This window comes from Diabrotica virgifera, chromosome 4, assembly GCF_917563875.1.
Source record: "Diabrotica virgifera virgifera chromosome 4, PGI_DIABVI_V3a".
Lineage (NCBI taxonomy): Eukaryota > Metazoa > Arthropoda > Insecta > Coleoptera > Chrysomelidae > Diabrotica > Diabrotica virgifera.
This window is the reverse complement of record NC_065446.1, coordinates 96,943,455-96,961,789: the sequence shown is the minus strand read 5'-3', so window position 1 is coordinate 96,961,789 and position 18,335 is coordinate 96,943,455. Positions and strand designations below refer to the sequence as shown.

The following is an 18,335-nucleotide window of genomic DNA, read 5'->3' as shown; positions in this document are numbered from 1 at the left end:
AGGGAGGGCCGTGCCCTCTCCCCTAGAGTTTGGGGTGCTTTAAACTATATATTGTTCTTCATAGTGTACAAAATGTAATGTGCAAAATCTTCACGTTTGCCTCCCCCATGAAAATTTTTGTATGGGCGCCCATGCGTGTAATATATCCGAGATATTTCAATTTTATTGTTGTTGTCTAACAATGAACATCGAGAAGACAAAATTTATGAGAATGTCTAAAACGCAAAGGAATAACGAGAATTTCATCATAAACGGCACCAATGTCGACCGGGTAGACCAATATGCATATCTTGGAACAATGATCAACTCCACAAATGATTACTTCAAGGAAATTAAAATAATTAGAATAAAAAAGGCTAGAGCTGATTTTAACAAAATAAGAAAGTGCTCTGAACAAAAGATCTGAAGTTAGAGCTAAGAGTAAGGTTGGCTAGATGCTACGTTTTCTCGACTTTGTTTTAGAGAATGGAAGCTTGGACCTTGAATACTTCATCAATGAAAAAACTGGAATCCTTCGCGTTGTGGGTGTATAGAAGAATTCTGAAAATATCATGGACAGAACACGTCACACACAAAGAGGTTCTGAGAAAGATTAACAAAGAAATAGAAGACTACAATCAAAACCTGATAACTGGAGTATCTCGGACATATACTCATGGAAGAAGATATAACTTGCTCCAACTCATTATGCAGGGGCAGATTCAAGGAAAAAGAAGCATAGGGAGACGCAGAATATCGTGGCTGCGCAACCTGAAAGAATGGTACGGATTTACAGCAAAACGAACTTTTCAGAGTCGACTCTAAAGTCCGAATGGCTATGATGATTACCGACTTCCGTTGCGGAGATGGCAGCTGGAGAGGAAGAACCTTCTGAGGTTTACGAAAGCCATATACTTATTGAGTAGAACCTAATTATATTTAGATAACGAGATTAATAAATAATTAATGATAATTATCCTTTTTTGGTATGTTTGTGTCACAATAAATGTCTTGTTTAGTTCCCGAGGTTATCAGACTCTCTCAAAACTTTTCCATTTTACGAAGGCTTTTTCCGATCTATTATTCCTTGCATGATGACGTGTAGCAGAGAGTATTCATCGTTTCGAGGTATGTATGTTGCCCAGAGACGAAGTTTTTTCTTATTTTAATTATTGTGTTCATAAGCTTTCTGCCATATCTAATTCGTCTTAACACATCTTTTACGGATTAAGCTTTTAGAGTCCAAACTTCTATCCCATATACAGGGTGTTTCATTGCGAAACGGAAACACTTGAATGGTGAATAGAAGTCACTGAGGCGGTTCTAGATATACCACATTTATTACCTCACCGAGTTTATAACCGAGTTAAAGGGTATTTTATCGATTTTGCCCATTTCTTTCTGGACCCATAATTTAGAACCACCCTGTAGTACGGACTAAAAAAATGATAAATTCTTTGTGACCTTGAAACAACACACTATATATTGAAATTATTAAAATCCGTTTGCATGTTTTAAAAGAGCACAAAAAACTAGGTTTATTGGTTCGCTTTAATTTTTCGGCCAGACAATTTAATGACTTTAATTTTGGAAGCATATTTAAGTTTTTAAGAACTCTTATATTAAAAAGCAGGTGTTATTAACTTTTAATAATAAATTATTAAAGTTATTGAACAAATACTCATTCTTAAAATAATCAATACTTATTTACTACATTAGAACGACCCATTTACTAATCACAAAAAAAATCCAGGTCCGGATTTAAAAAAACATTAAGTAATTGTGACCTTGAAACAACACCCTGTATATTGAAATTTTCCAAATTCGTTTGCACATTTGAAAAGAGCACAAAACACTAAATTTAATGTTTCGCTTCCATTTTTTGCGCAGATAATTTTTAATGACTTTATGTTTGAAATTATTCCGAAATTTTTAAGAACTCTGAGAACTCTAACATATAATTTCACAAGTAATTTCATTAAATTGTCTGCGCAAAAAATTAAAGATAGCCATTAAACTGTGCTCCTTTCAAATGTTTAAACGGATTTTGAAAATTTTAATTTACAGTGTGTTTTTTCGAGGTGACTATTACATTATATTTTTCTGTTAATCCGGACCTAGATTTTTCTTGTGATTAGTAAATGGGTCGTTCCAATGTAGTAAATGATTGCTGATTACGTTTAAAATCAGTATTTAGTCATTAACTTATTATTAAAAGTTACTAATAATAATACCTGATTTTTAATCTAATAATTATAAAAATTTTCAATAGATTTAATTTCAAAATTATAGTTATTAAATCTTCTGTACAAACAATATAGGCAAACCTATAAACTCAGTTTTATTGTACTTTTTCCAAATGTGCAAACCAACTTGAAAAATTTTAATATACAGGGTGTTGTTTCAAGGTCACAATTAGTTTATGTTTTTTTCTTAATCCGGACCTGGAATTTTTTTTATTAGTAAATGGGTCGTTCTAATGTAGTAAATAAGTATTGATTATTTTTAAAATGAGTATTTGTTCATTAACTTTAATAATTTATTCTTAAAATTTACAATACATGTTAATCTAAGATTCCTTAAAAACTTCAATATAATTTCAATATTGAAGTGATTAAATTGTCTGACCGAAAAATTCAAGCGAACCATTAAACTTAGTTTTTTGTGCCCTTTTCAAATATGTAAACGGATTTTAAAAATTTCAATATACAGGGTGTTGTTTTAAGGTCATAAAGAATTTATAATTTTTCTTTAGTCCGGACCTGAATAATTTTTCTTGTGATTAGTGGTTGGATGGTTTGTGTTTTAAATGAGACATATGTGTACCAAATATCAAAAAAATGTACAGGGTGGTTCTAAAGTTATGGGTCCAGGAAGAAATCGGCAAAATCGTTAACACCCCGTAACTCGGTCAAATAAATCGGTAAGGCAATAAATGTGGTATATCTAGAACCGCCTCAGTGACTATTCACCATTCAAGTATTTCCGTTTTCCAATGAAACACCCTATATAGTAGTTGCGACTAAATATAACATTCAACGAACCTCAATCTAATGGACATACTCAATTTATTATTTTTAAACATTGACTTCTATTTTATAAATCCTTTTCAAGCTATTTCTATTCTCCCATTTGTCTTCTCATTTTGATCTAATTGTGAGTTTATAATTGCTCCGATGTATTTATACTTGTCGACCCTCTCTAGCGGTCTATCCTTCAATGTCAGATGTATGTTGTTAGCAGGGGTTTTGAGATCACCATGTATTTGGTTTTATTTATATTCACTGTTAGTCCCATCTTTTTGCTATCTCTGTTAATGATTTCTAGGAGAATTTGTTAATCGTCTATATTCTCTGCCATGATTGCGGCATCGTCTGCAAATCTTATGTCATTAATGATGTTCATTCCCTCCAATCCTTACACCTTCAGTTCTCTCCCATAGTGCCTCCTGAAATATTAGTTGAGAGTACACATTAAATAATTGTGGCGACAGCGCGCATCCCTGTCTGACTACTTTTTGAATTTTCACTTGGTTTGTCTCACTATCTTCCACCCGTACGACCGCTGTTTGATTGTAGTAAAGATTTTTGATTAACTTAATATCCTTGGTACTTAGCGGTAAGTGGTTCAATGCATGTATGAGTTTACAATGTTGAACTCTGTCAAACGCTTTTTGGAAAAGCCATGATTATCCTTTTTTTAATGTTTAGATCAAAATAAATGTCTTAAGGGGATGGGTACGTAGTTTCTGCTCCAATGCTATTCAAATGGGATTCATTTTTTTCGAATCCTGAGAAAACTTATGAGTATTTTTGAAAAATTTAAACGCAGAATGAAAGATTCCGAATGTCTCTAAAAACTTCTATAATATTTATTTTAATAAGTTACAGAGGTTGAAAACTAAAAGAAAATTTAGTGTGATTTTTAATTTCAAATATCTCATTCAAAATAAACTTTTTATTTATTTTAAGAGACTATTGGCCCTCGGTAATAATTTAGTAATAGAATATTGTCAGCCTATTGCCAGTCAGATAGTGACAATTTTAGATATTTTACATGGCATCGGGAATATTTTCAGTTGTTGATTAAATAATAAAAATGAAAAATAATTGATTAAGACTTAATAAAAAAATATTTATTGTTTATTATTTATGGACGATCCAAGCAGGGAATACACCAGGATATATTCAGTGATCCAAGTATTTTGTTGTTAAAGATGTTCAAAATTGTAAGCGTTTCATAGTAACAATATATTATTAAAAAATCACTTTATCACTTTTCCTCTTTTCTCGATTGAGCATTAGTTTTTGTTGTACAGTAAATAAATTATTAGAATCACTGAATATATAGTTAGTGAAAAAATTATCATATTAATTAACTGAATTAATAATTAAGGCAATTAATTATACAAACTGTAGAGGCTTGTTGAAGGAGGCCAAGGCTCGATTTGGGCTGTAGTGCCATTGTATGGATGGAATTACAGCTATCCAAGAACATTCAAAAGCCATCTCTCTAAAGTTAATTATGACATTGTCAAGTAATGTTTACATATCCATACCAGTGAGAATTTTACTACACGTAATTTGCCGTGTAAAGACAGAAAAAGTAGGGATAACCGTAAAATATTTGTAGTGTAGGAAACAGAGGTTGCACCTCGCAAAATGGACACAAGTCCGGTTTTATTTTTTTTTCTGGTATATCAAGTGGAGCTTATTATGAGACTAACATTTTCTTAAAAAATTTCGCCCCGGAACCCCCCTTTTTATCCCTTTAAATGGGGTAATTTGTGGATTTTGCGAAACGTAGCACTTCCTGTACGTTTTACAAAAAATTTACTTAATAGTAAAATGAAGAGGACTATATTTCCTACTATTTCTTTCCCGACAGCATATGCCTATCACCCACAGTTTAGCGGTGGTGACTCCATAAGTTGACAAATTTTTAAAAAAGATGATTAAAAAAAATATTTTTCCCTAACTGTAATGAAAATTAAGAAGAAAACCTGCGGCAATTAATCACAAATAAGTGGCTGATTTTTTGGTATAGGTTTCATTTAAGGGCAATTGCAACTTTTTTAATTACAGGGTGATATATTTTAAAAATCCCCTTTTTATACCATCTCAACCACTTATGCTAGAGTAAAAAAACTTTCAGCGATTATCCATGTACTGGTGTTATTTACAAATTTGTATAATACAATCCATATTTTCCCCGGAACCACCCAAAAAAAGGAGGATTAATAAAGAAAACAATCAAAAATTTATTTTGAGCCACCAAAAAATATACGAAAGCACTAATTGCTAGACTTCAGGAGCGGAATGTAAGTTTACCGCTGAATATTTCACATCTACTAAGCTTCAATACCAAAACTATTAATGATATTATCATACAATTTCTTAAAGATTCTAAAATAAAAATTTAATATGACATCTTCAATCTTCAACTTTCAAATATCTGTGGCAAAAAGTTTATCTAATGCCATCCCCTCTTTGTGAACACACACACACTGTGGCTTTAGAGTGCAAAGAAAAGAAAATATGCATAGGTCATAATGTGTAGCAGTCACATGTTGTTTGAAAACATGTTGAAAGAACACAAACAGTGTGTTCTTTTATTTTCCATAAATACGTTATCAATGAAATAAATAGGTGACGAAAAAAAAAACAAAAACGAGTCCGCCAAAGTATTTCTGAAGTTTACGGCGCCACTGTGCCGTAACGGTTGCTTATACGAAAAAAATGCATAGAATCTTATTTGTAGAGAAAATAGTGGTCTTTAAGTATGTGTAAGTTTTTTTTAAATGCATAGGTAATGAGAAAGTAGTAAAAACATGCTCTCCAAGGAATAGGGGTAGTTTCTGCAGTTTATTTTCAACGATAGGGGTACTTTCCGGAGGGATGTTGCAATAATCATATATATTTATAAAAAAAACCCTATTGATGGAGCATATGTCCATATAGGTCAAAAAGCAAAACAAATTTTTTTTCAACCATTATTTATTTATTTTTTTTTTTGTCTACAGGGGTTGCATCAAGAAATCGCTTTTGGTGTCCATGCATGGGTAATAAGAACGTGCACAAAATAATATATAAAACATTTTAATAAAGATCATGGTGTGTAAAGGATTCCAAGAAAATCACTTTCTTTATTAATTCTCCTTTTTTGGGGTGGTTTCGGAAAAAAATGGAGGTGCATTATAAAAATTTGTAAATAACGCCAGTACATAGATAATCGCTAAAAGTTTTTTTACTCTAGCATAGGCGGTTCAGATGGTATAAAAAGGGTTTTTTAAAATGTAACACCCTGTAATTAAAAAATTTGAAATTGCCCTTAAATGAAACCTGTACCAAAAAATCAGACACTTATTTGTGAATAATTATCGCAGGGTTTATTCTTAATTTTCAGTACAGTTAGGGAAAAATAATTTTTTTAAAACATCATTTTCAAAAATTTGTCAACTTTGGGGCGCCACCCCCGCTAAGCGGTGTGTGATAGACATATGCTGTCGGGAAATAAATATAGTCCTCTTCATTTTACTATCAAATAAATTTTTTGTAAAACGCACAGGAAGGGCTACGTTTCGCAAAAACCACAAATTACCCCCTTTAAAGGGTTGAAAAGGGGGGCGAAATGTTTTAAGAAAATGTTGGTCTCATAATAAGCACCCCTTGATATACCAGAAAAAAAAATAAAACCGGACTTGTGTGCATTTTGCGAGGTTTCAACCTCTGTTTCCTACACTATTTGCGAATTATGTACCGATGGCCTTAACAAAATCAAATCTTGTCTCCGACTGAAATTTATTACCCAAAGTTATCACACTGTTTCAAAACTTATCTTAACACTCAGTTATGTACACTCTATAAGTAAAAATAAATAGGGCATGGTAATTTAATTGTACGGTCTTTGTTTCCTTACCTCCTCCATTCTTATAACAGAGATACGGAAATCTCCACACATTCCCTAAACCTACGGATAAACTAATGCACGACATCAAAAAATCCAATTTGTTGCCCCAGCCGCCTCTCTCCTCTTCCACATTCCGATCGGGACTTTTCTCTTCCGGTTTCCCACTAAGAATAAATGGCTTCTTTTCCGGCGGGGCAGTGATTTGCATGTGATCGTCCCAAACGTAGACTTTGTTGGACATTGTGTCTGGAAAACAAGAAACATTAGGTGAGAAAGCTATTTATCTTTGTTAAATACGATTGGTATGCAGATTTAACGTTTTTAAGGCGAGAAAGGGGCTTTTATAACAGTTATTTATACACAAAGGGTGTTATTAAGATGATTACGCCCGGAGAGCAACATATTCCAGCCAGAGGGCCTCGGGTCCGAGGGATGGATGTTGCTCGATGGGCGTAATCATCCGGTTACACCAGTGGTACTTCAAGATTTGATTTCTCACTTAATATAATATAAAATCTAACATTGAGACGTTTTACTTTTTATTTTACTGTATCTACAAAATATACAGCGTGTCTACTTAACCCATTAACGCCCAAGTTTTTTTTTATTTAAAAATCTTTACTTTTAGGGTTAATTCGATGAAAATGTTAATAATTTAATCCAAAAAACAAGTTTCTCGATTTCCTGTCTTTTTTTAAAAAAAATTATGTGGTGTTACCATATGGTAACGCTGGGCGCTTAAGGAATTTTTAGGATCGTTGAAACCAAAATTTTTAATTTTTTTAAATATTTATTTGAGAATATTTTCATCGTCTGGTGTGGTATCCTATAAAACACTTAACACACAAACCAACTTTGCATTTTTTACACATTGTTCGTCCAGATGTTGTACATCTGTCTCCAGCACATCGCCTTCTACTGCTTGATGTAACAAATGGTCGAAGCGATCAAAACGAAGATCTGGCAAGTTCTGTCTATGAAGACTAGGTCTTCCTGTATATAAGGGACGACTTCCATATCTTGCGAGAAGAACTTGGGCCAATTCTCTCCTAAACGATAGCAAGGATATATTTTTTTATTTTTTTTTTATATAAATGCCATGAATTATATGGATTGCAACATCCAACAACCATGTTACAATTTGCCAGTACCATTTTTACTGCAAATTGCTACTCGGTAGGTTGAAACACCTTGACCCATCCAGTCGGTATCCACCATATTTTGTTGTATTCAGCAATATAAGTGAGGCCGACTTACTTGAATGTGGCCTTTTTCTTCATGAGAAAATCTTTTTACCGTGCCCAATGCTGAACCATCACAACTCGTAGATGCTATTGTAACAACAGAGTTATCTTTCCATCGCACCAGTAACACTATCGCTTCTGCTAACAAAAATCCACGACTGAAAAAAAATAAGATTATGACTCCGTAAGCGCCCACCGCAACCATATGGTAACGGCGTATTTTGACTATTCCTACCGAATTCGCTACATTTAATTGTTGATAAAATACAACAATTTATAATAAGTTGGGGTATAATAAACTTAATTTTTTTTTAAATATGCAAATATAGTTACTAGAAGACTATCAAAAATTGCTTACGCAAAACGGACGTCCATCTTTTTCTATAAATTTAAACCACACTGTCATATGATTATTTCTCGACGGTTGAGAAAAGGCTAAAATGCGAATCCGTTACGTTTTATAGGTGCCTGAAGTATTCCTAGAAACGATAGTTCTCAAAATATGTGGCTGACTAATTCCATGGGCATACCGCAGAATTTTTAAAAATCATGTGTTTTACGTTACCATATGGTAACGCTGGGCGCTAATGGGTTAAGTTGGAAACATATGGGAAACTTTTTTATTATTAATTTTACGAAAAACGTTATTCTTCATAAAAAATTTTTCATTTTTTTTTAACGTCAGTTTTTTTTTAACGTCAGTTCTACAGAGTATTCGCCGTTAACGGTCAGTCCATGCCCCGGAATCTTATATGAACAAACTAGGGAATTTCCCCCATCACTTTCACTACGGTCAGCTAATAAAGAGAAATGACAGCCTATCTCTCTCATGAAGACAGTCGCAATAAATTTCAAACTACGCGCTTGAAATGACAGTCAGTTCTACAGAGTATTCGCCGTTAACGGTCAGTACATGCCCCGGAATCTTAAGGCGGCTGCACAATTGACCGGGAACGGGAACGAGAACGGAAACTGAAAGCATCAGCAGATTCACAATTAAATGGTAAACAGCTGTTTTGTGTCGCTGTCACTTGTGCTATTAATTATTTTTCTTCTCAAAATTAATTTTGTGGAACTATCTTTTTCTAATTTTATTAAAAGAACATGTCTGTTAACTCTAAAAATATGGATTTATTTGATGACGAGCTTTTAATATTTTCGTTTTTTATGATCTTGGAACTAATTTACACAATATGTGTGCAGTCGCAAAGGTTCATCAGCATAAAGATAAAAAGCATATCATTCAAATATTTATATTATTATTGTATCTTATTACCATATAAGTACGTACTATGATCTACATCAATCATACGGATGAGGACATTTTTCCAATAAAGAAATCAATTTTTCGTCATTTATTTTAATGCAAAATGTATCAAAATTGTCACTAAAACTTGGTCACACACTTCTAATAACAAATTTTTATTGGGCATTTGACAGTATTTTTAATACTGCCTTCTGATTGGTTCCGGGAATACAACGGAAACGAGAAAGTTAAAACATGGTCAACTTTCCCGTTCCCGTTACCGGACTGCGTCTCGTTCTCGGTTATTGTGCATCTACAACATTAATTTACGTAGAGGTTAACTTTTTTCCCGTTCCCGTTTCCGTTCTCGTTCCCGTTCCCGTAGAACAAACTAGGGAATTTCCCCCATCACTTTCACTACGGTCAGCTAATAAAGAGAAATGACAGCCTATCTCTCTCATGAAGACTTTAACCAATCATTTATGAATGTCACAAATAAAATAATCAAACGAGGCTTAACTCGAACTCGGCAATGTCAATTCTGTCAAAAGTAATGACAGTTAGTGGAAATAATTTTCAATTAGTTTAGTTTACAGTTTTTAGTGTATTATCTTTAACGATTTATTCTTAGTAATTTCAATTTAAGTTGGTTCCTTATCCTTATCCTTCGTTTATAAAGTGTAGTTTTGTGTTAGTTACGAAAGAACTTTTGTGTTGTGTTAATAAAAAAACTTAACATGGTTTATTATTGTTGTGTACCGTTGGGTACAAATTATAGAAAAGTTAGAAAAATGCATAGGTAAATAGTAATTAGTTTATAACTGTTTTATCTGAAACAACAAATAAATACACGTACCTATACAGGGTGTCCCGGAAAATAGTGCGTTCCTTCAAGGTATGGGCTAAGTGCACCATTTAGAGCAAAAAAGTCTAATAAATTTTTTTTGTTAAGTCAACCGTTTTCAAAAAAATTATTTATTAATTTTAATGCATTTGATTAATGTCCACAGAAAAGCAAATACAGCCGGCGGGGCTGCGTTCCTTCTGTGCTAAAATAATTTTACTGTAACTCAACTATCATGAATCATCGATCATAGGCATAATATACATTGATAAAATACTGATAACAGTAATAGAAAAACAGCATAATATTTGTGTTTATTAAATATCTAATAAATAAGTTTTGTATAGTGTTTTAACTTACATAAAAATTTTTTATTACAATAAAGCTACGGCTTCAAGAAGCATCGATAGAACATGTTGCAAACATTTGAGTACCTGCATTTCTCCATTCAATCTTCTGGGAAGTTCGAATGGTTCAATTAGATGATTATAAAAAATATTCCCAGCCCACAAATTCATACTTTTGTCAACCACGAAAGTTAAACACACCATTCGTAAAAATAAACTTTATCTGCACATAACGCTTTACACAGAAATTCGGGTTATCTGAAGATCTTATTTTACTTGGAGGTAAATAGCCTTGCTGCAAATCTTGCACTAAACGTAATTAACATAATATCATGATACTCGCTATCGAAATCATGACAATATCACAACAATAGGATGTACCTATTCTGGGGTTACAGGTGATTATGATATGACTGTTTGTGTTTACAATTTGTATGTTTTTAGAATTTGTATATTTTTATCTAAGCTGTGTCAAAATAAATAAAACCGCCGTGTTGCCAAATGTAAATTTTAGTAAAATACATTATTTTAATTTTTTGGGGCAACAGATGACTTTAGAAAAAAAATTTATAAGAAAGTTTTCTTTTAAATGGTGCATTCTACCCACACCTTTAAGGAACGCACTACTTTCCGGGACACCCTGTATTTAGAAAAACATGGTCTAACTTTTTTTATATCCCTTTTCCTTACTAAATTTGACAGCAAAAATAACATATTTTGTAACTTGAGAATTCCAGATAATTTATGAGTATTACTTAAATATTATTTAAATAAAATACTTAGCTTATAAACTTATAATACAAGCTTAGTAAGTTCTGGTATTTTATTTTATTAATATAGGTGAGATTATTTCTTGTAAAATAATAAGATATTTTAATTAGTAACGAAAGGGCCCGCAAGAGGCGCTGAACGGATGAAATTAATGCTTGTCCATTTGAATTTCCCGCCAAATGGTGATTAGTTAACACTACGGTCGCAAGTGGCGAAAGGAACCAAATTTTTACAGTGAGTTGCCTATCTATCCGGTAATACTATATTATTTATCTATGGGTCAGTCGTCCTCGTGTTGTTTAGGTACGTGCACGCATCCCAAGAGTTTTTTTTACACGTGTTGTTTGTTTTCGAAAATGGTAAGTTTTTTATACTAAATATTTTAAGGAATTATAAAATATTCCAGCTGTGATATTTTTAAAATGTTGTTGTTTTAATTGACCAAGGAGACCTTCTATTATCTTCTGCTGTGATTGTCTGTTTTGTTTTGCACGATGTTTTGCAATATTAACGACCGTTATTTATAATGGGCCTCCTTGAAATAAATGTTTTGGGCCACCATGGGACGTGTCTCAAGGTGGCTCAAAATGTTGAAACCTAATCTGCAATTATATTTTTTTTACAGATGTCTCGCGGTCGAAAGAGAAAATCTAATAAAGGATTGTTTAGCGCAGAGGCTATGAAAAGTGCTGTAGATGCTGTATTAAAACATAACTTTAGCCTCAGAATAGCAGCTGAGAGAAATGGCATTAAACATCAAACATTAGCGCGATACGTAAAGAAAGCTAAAGAAGCTCCCAATGACGTGTTATTGCATAAACCCCACTACGAAACTCGAAGGATATTAAATTATGAACAAGAATTATTGCTTAAAAATTACATAATTAAATGCAGCAAAACGTGTTACGGAAAGTCTACAAAAGACGTGAGACAACTGGCTTACGAACTCTGTCTGCATAACAAAATGCATATGCCTCAGAAATGGGCAGAAATGAAGTCTGCTGGACTTGACTGGCTTCATGGTTTCAAAAAGAGGCATTCCGAACTCAGTATCCGCCAACCGGAAGGTTGCAGTTTATCCAGGGCTACATCATTTAATCGTTCTAATATGGATGCATTTTTTGGTAATTTAGAGGAAGTTTTAAAGCGGTTTGATAGATTTTCTGAAGGCACACGCATTTTCAATTTAGATGAAACTTCGACCACAACTGTACAAATGTCGTCAAAAATTCTTGCACCTAAGTAAAGCAAATAAATAAGGAGTAAAGGACTAAAGCAAATAAATAAAATTACCAGCGGCGAACGAGGTATATTGGTTACAACGTGCTGCATTATAAGTTCAACAGGTTTGCAAATTTTACAAAAGTATGACTTCTTACAATACTTTACTTTTCCTCCGTTTCAGGAACTGCTCTACCTGTACCTCCTATTATGATCTTCCCAAGAGTTAATTTTAAGCATCATATATTAAACGGATCACTGTCTACTACATTAGGACTTGCAAATCCCTCAGGATGGATGAACTCTGAATTATTTGCAGATGTTATGCGTCATTTTATACAACACTCCAACAATTCCAAAACAAATCCAACATTACTGATCTTGGATAATCATGAAAGCCACTTCTCCATTGAGACACAAAATTTAGCAAAAGATAAATGAGTTACCATGCTCACTTTACCGCCACATTGTTCCAACAAATAGCAGCCATTGGATGTGGCTGTTTATGCTCCATTTAAAATATAATATAATTGCTATGGACTCGTGGATGATGAGGAATCCTGTAAAGCCAATAACAATTTTTCAAATCGTGGAATGTGTCGCATATGCCTTTGATAAATCTATGACACCCAGTAACATAAATGCAGGTTTAAAAAAATGCGGAATAGTACCTTTTAATCAACACATCTTCGATGGGAGTGACTTTTTGATTAGTAACGTAACCGATAGGAATGAAATATTAGAGGAGGGTAATACAAATGGTAAAGAACGCCAGTCAACCTGCAGCAAAAATTTGGAAAATAAAGCACCTGGTTTTCATGGCAATGAAGAAACTGACGAGAAAAGTCAACTTTTCAGAAGTTCAGAACAGTTATTTGGTTATCCCAAAGCAGGACCCCGAAAAAATCTTAAAATGAGAAGAAAAGGCCAAAGCAAAATTGTAACTGATACCCCCGAGAAGTTAGAAATCGAGGAAAATATCACGAGGAGAAAAGAAAGGAAGCAATTGCTCTCTCTAGAAGTACCAAGAGAAAATTAACAGAGAGTACTTCAGCTGGTGCATTATCGTCATCCAGTGACACTGACACTGATTCATTTGTGTCTGATTCCTCAGATGCCGAATCATTTACAGATTTTGAGTCTGATCGTTATCAGGATTTGCCTGAGATTAATTCTTATGTGCTGGTGGAATTTCTTGATAAAAATCAGTTTTTATGTAGCGAAAACTATCGAAGTAAACGATAACGACTTTAAAGTCACATTTTTGCGTCATAGTGCTAAAATTAAAAATACATTTTTGTTTCCCGCTGTTGAGGACATATCGCATGTCAATAAAACGGACACCAATTTTTAATTGCGGGGGCACAAAACGTCAGAAGTCCTTTATTTCATTTGGCGTCAAGTTCGATAATATAGACATTCGTTGAGAATATTGATTTAACCCGTTTTGATATTAATGTTTATTAGCCCAATAAATGACCGATTTGGAGTGTAATTTTCAGGGGCAACTCCGAATTGCATGAAAATTTGGATTTAGGTTCTACTTACTCCCCACTTCAAAGTTGAATTTGTGCCGTTGGTTGCTTTTACTTGGGGGTGACATTTACCCCTTCTCGGGGGGTGAAAAACGCGTGTTTAAAATAAGGCCGGAAATGGATAAATTGACTTATTTTAAGCACCTTTTGTTCTATCAAGTTTTTTACGTAAGTCAATACTTTTCGAGTTATTCGCGATTTAAAATTTTGATTTTTCGACAAAAAAACTACGTTTTCAGACCGTTTTTCCCAAATAACTCAAAAAGTAAATATTTTATCGAAAAAAATATTTTTGATTAAAGTGTAGCTTATAAAAAGCCGAAAAAAATTATGTACCAGTAAAGTCTACAAATTGAGTAGAAGCAAAGTTGTAGCTCATGAAAAATACGTTCTTATTCGTCTAATTTCAAATCGAATAATTCAACGCGAAATCACCGAAGAAAGAAGCATTTTTCGGGAAAACCTTATTAACATTTTTAAAGTATCGAAAAAAAGCTTATTATTTGTTTTTTACAAAAGTTTACAGCATCAAAAATAAACGAGTTAGACTGAAAAAAAAGTTGGCCTCTTTTTTGGTAAAAAAAATCGTGAAAACCTCCCTCTGATTAGCACCCTAAATGAAATTAATCGTTTGGCTTTACCATCTATTTTAACTGTATGTATATTGTTTATATGATCTGTAAGTTTGATTGGTTTAAAATGCTTATTTTTGAAAACATTTGGTTTTATATTAAAAAAAAAATTTCTAAAAATTTTAGAAAAATTTCAGTTTTTCAAAATAACTTAAAAATTATTATTGATAAGAAAAATCTTAAAGAGTAAAAAAATGTAGGTTTTGCTATTATAAATATGCTAGTTTCATTTTGTTTCTCCGTAAGACAAAAATTGGTTAAGGTATGGCTGTTCAAAATTTGCATACACTAGTGATTAGTGACCCATTCAAGCTTTCTCAATTATAACCCTTTCAAAAATAAACACTTTAAACCGGTGAGACTGACAGATCATATAAAAAATAGATAGGTAAGTAAATTGTTTGTAAAGCGGTAGCGATTAATTTCATTTGGGGAGCTAAACAAGGCGAGATTTTCATGATTTTTTACAAAAAAAAAGAGGGCCAACTTTATTTTGAGCGTAACTCGCTTATTTTTAATGCTAAAACTTTTTTAACAATTAAACCAAAGCTTTTTATAAACACTTTAAAAAAGTTTAAATGGGTTTTTCCCGAACAGTGCTTAATTTTTCGGTGATTTCACCTTGAAATATTCGATTTGGAATTAGACGAATAAGAACGTATATTTCATGAGCTACAACTTTGTTTTTATTTGATTTATAGACTTGACTGGCACACCATTTTTTTGGGTTTTTTATAAGCTACACTTTTGGTAAGGATATTTTTTTCGATAAAATATTTACTTTTTGAGTTATTTGCGAAAAACCGTCTGAAAACGTAGTTTTTTTGTCGAAAAATCAACATTTTCAATGGCAAATAACTCGAAAAGTATTGACTTACGTAAAAAACTCTATAAAACAAAAGTTGCTTAAAATCAGTCAATTTATCCAATTCCGGCCTTATCTTGAACGTATGTTTTTTCACCCCCGAGAAGGGGTGACTGTCACCCCCCAAATAAAAGCAATCAACGGCACAATTTTAACTTTGAAGTGGAGGGTAAGTAGAACCTAAATCCAAATTTTCATGCAATTCGGAGTTGCCCCTGAAAATTACACGGTATCGCCGAATTTCCCGTTCATTTACTGGGCTATATATCTTGTTTGATATTTTGAATAAATATATAACGAATATTTTAAAGAATTTTAGTTGTTTTGGATTTGTCCCAAGGTGGCCCACTACATGGGCCAGGTTGAGACAAAAACGTGTTTTTCAAAATAATTAATAAAAAAACTAGTTTTTGATTACAAAAGACTGCTCTTTTTGTTTGATTGTTCAATCAATAGATTCAATAATTTTATTTTGAATTTGCACCAAAAAAAAATGAGTAACAAATAGCTTATATCATCAAAAATATGAAAAATGTCTGAACGTGGCCTACTCTCCCCTATATACATATGTATATTTTTAGTAGTATAGAGAAATAAAGTGTTTGAAGTAGTTTATAAGAGTTGTTGATATTTTGATGTTTGTTGATTATATTATGTAGTTGTCAGTTGATTAATAGCAAGTTGATTAATAGCAAGCTGAAAATTTGTCAATAGCTTAAGGGTGTCTAGTCGGATAAACTTTTATATATGGGAACACTGGAACAGGGGCAGTTTTAATTGTGGAACAGGTTAAAAATTTGGACCGGTCAGACCACGAAAACGGCACATTTATTTTGTCCGACAGAATAGACTTAAATTCTCCGAATAGAGATTAAACTCTCATGCAAAAATCAGACTGCTATTTATCACCAAATGGGCGTTTTAATGAGTGGAACATGTAGAATATGTCAAATGACAGGAATTATGACAGGTGATAAATAGCAGTCTGATTTTTGCATGAGAGTTTAATCTCTGTTCGGAGAGTTTAAGTCTATTCTGTCGGACAAAATAAATGTGCCGTTTTCGTGGTCTGACCGTTCCAAATTTTTAACCTGTTCCACAATTAAAAGTGCCCCTGTTCCAGTGTTCTCATATATCAAAGTTTATCCGACTAGACACCCTTAAGCTATTAACACATTTTCAGCTTGCTATTAATCAACTTTTATTTTCATACGCGGGATCCAGACCTATCAGCTATGGATTTACCGGGCACTGAATTTTATGGATAACGAAGAGGCTCTAAAATTAGCGAAAACTAGAGATATCACGATAGTCCTAGGTGAAGTCAATGCAAAGATTGAAATGGGACAAAGTGGAAAGTGTGTTGGAAGTTTTGGTCTAGGAAATCGTAAAGAGAGAGGGGGCCGTCTATTACAATTTTGCGAAGATCAGAACTTGATTATTACAAATACATTTTTCAAGCTACCAAACGGACGACTGTATACATGGTGATCGTCCGCAGATACATCGGAGAAAGTAGTTAGGAACAAGACCGACTACATTGTGATAAATGAAAGATGCCGTAATGCTGTTAAAACCGTAAAAGCAAATCCCGAAATAGACGTGGCCTTAGACCACAACCCACTTATCGCCAGGATTACACTCACACTTGACATCGGTTCTAGTTGAGTTTTGGGTTAATGTTTTTTATGATATTTAAGGGTTTAACATATTGATGGTGAAAGTTCCCAACCTCCCATGTCCATTTTTGGTTATTTTGTTTTGTTACCCTAAATTAAAGAGACATATATGTATTTTTACGGTTTACAAGCTCTTATGTCATTATTTCATATGGCCATCTACAAATCAATTAATGAAATAACGACAAAGGAGCTTGTAAACGGTAAAAATACATATTTCGTTAATTTAGGGTAACAAAACAAAATATCCAAAAATTGACATAGGAGGTTGAGAACTCTCACCATCTATATGCGGTAATTCGAATTGCTTTGTTTTTGTACTCTGACGATTTACATTTCCATAAACAAGAACAGTCTCGGTAAACAATCTATAAATTCCAATAAAAAGTCGTGGCTGAGAGTTCGCATATCCATGATTAAACTGGTCTTTTCACTTCAACGGTTGCTGAAAACTGCCAGTTTGGCTCGCCAGCCGTGATACACGTGCGTTTTTGAACGACGAGCCGAGTAAAAAATAAAACAAACTGACGAGCAACAAGCCAGGCTCGTCGGTAGACAAAACCGCGGTATTGCGATGATACACTGGCGAGCTTTACCGACGAGCCACAAAACTGCGGTTTTACTCGCCTGTCGATCAGGGCTTCTATGGTTAACGTCGATCTTTGTTTCCCCAAAAAGAAAAACGCACGAGAATGCGCCGATTACCGCATCATAACTTGATGTCTCATGGGCTTAATTAAGGTGCTACAGAAAGTCATACATAATTATAAACTGGACACATATATTATAAACTGGACATAAACATTAATGATATAGACTAAGAGCCGCTATAGGTGAAATTTCTTAATCATTTTAGGCACGATGGGACCCTATAACTTAAATAGTAGAACCTAAAAGAATACGTTTAAACACTGTGCCGTCACTTTTCAGTGGCACATGCGTCGACAGTGGCGCATCAAACTTTCCACTTATGGACGGGATAAATAAATTAAAAGTTACCCTCCCTTACTAACAGAATTAAATTTTTTCTATTTTTTTAAGTGCTATGTGATTAACACATAAG

General features: G+C 33.3%; 1 protein-coding gene across 3 annotated transcripts in view; it reads right to left on the bottom strand.

Moving 5' to 3' along the window:
* LOC114332268 (sodium- and chloride-dependent GABA transporter 1-like) overlaps positions 1-18,335 on the bottom strand; it is a 230,178-nt gene that overhangs the window by 97,171 nt on the left and 114,672 nt on the right. For all 3 annotated transcript variants that reach the window (XM_028282037.2, XM_028282035.2, XM_028282038.2), the window contains exon 2: positions 6,898-7,134. In XM_028282037.2, the coding sequence (XP_028137838.1) occupies positions 6,898-7,129 (232 nt within the window). In that variant the 5' untranslated portion in view covers positions 7,130-7,134. The remainder of the gene's footprint in view (positions 1-6,897; positions 7,135-18,335) is intronic.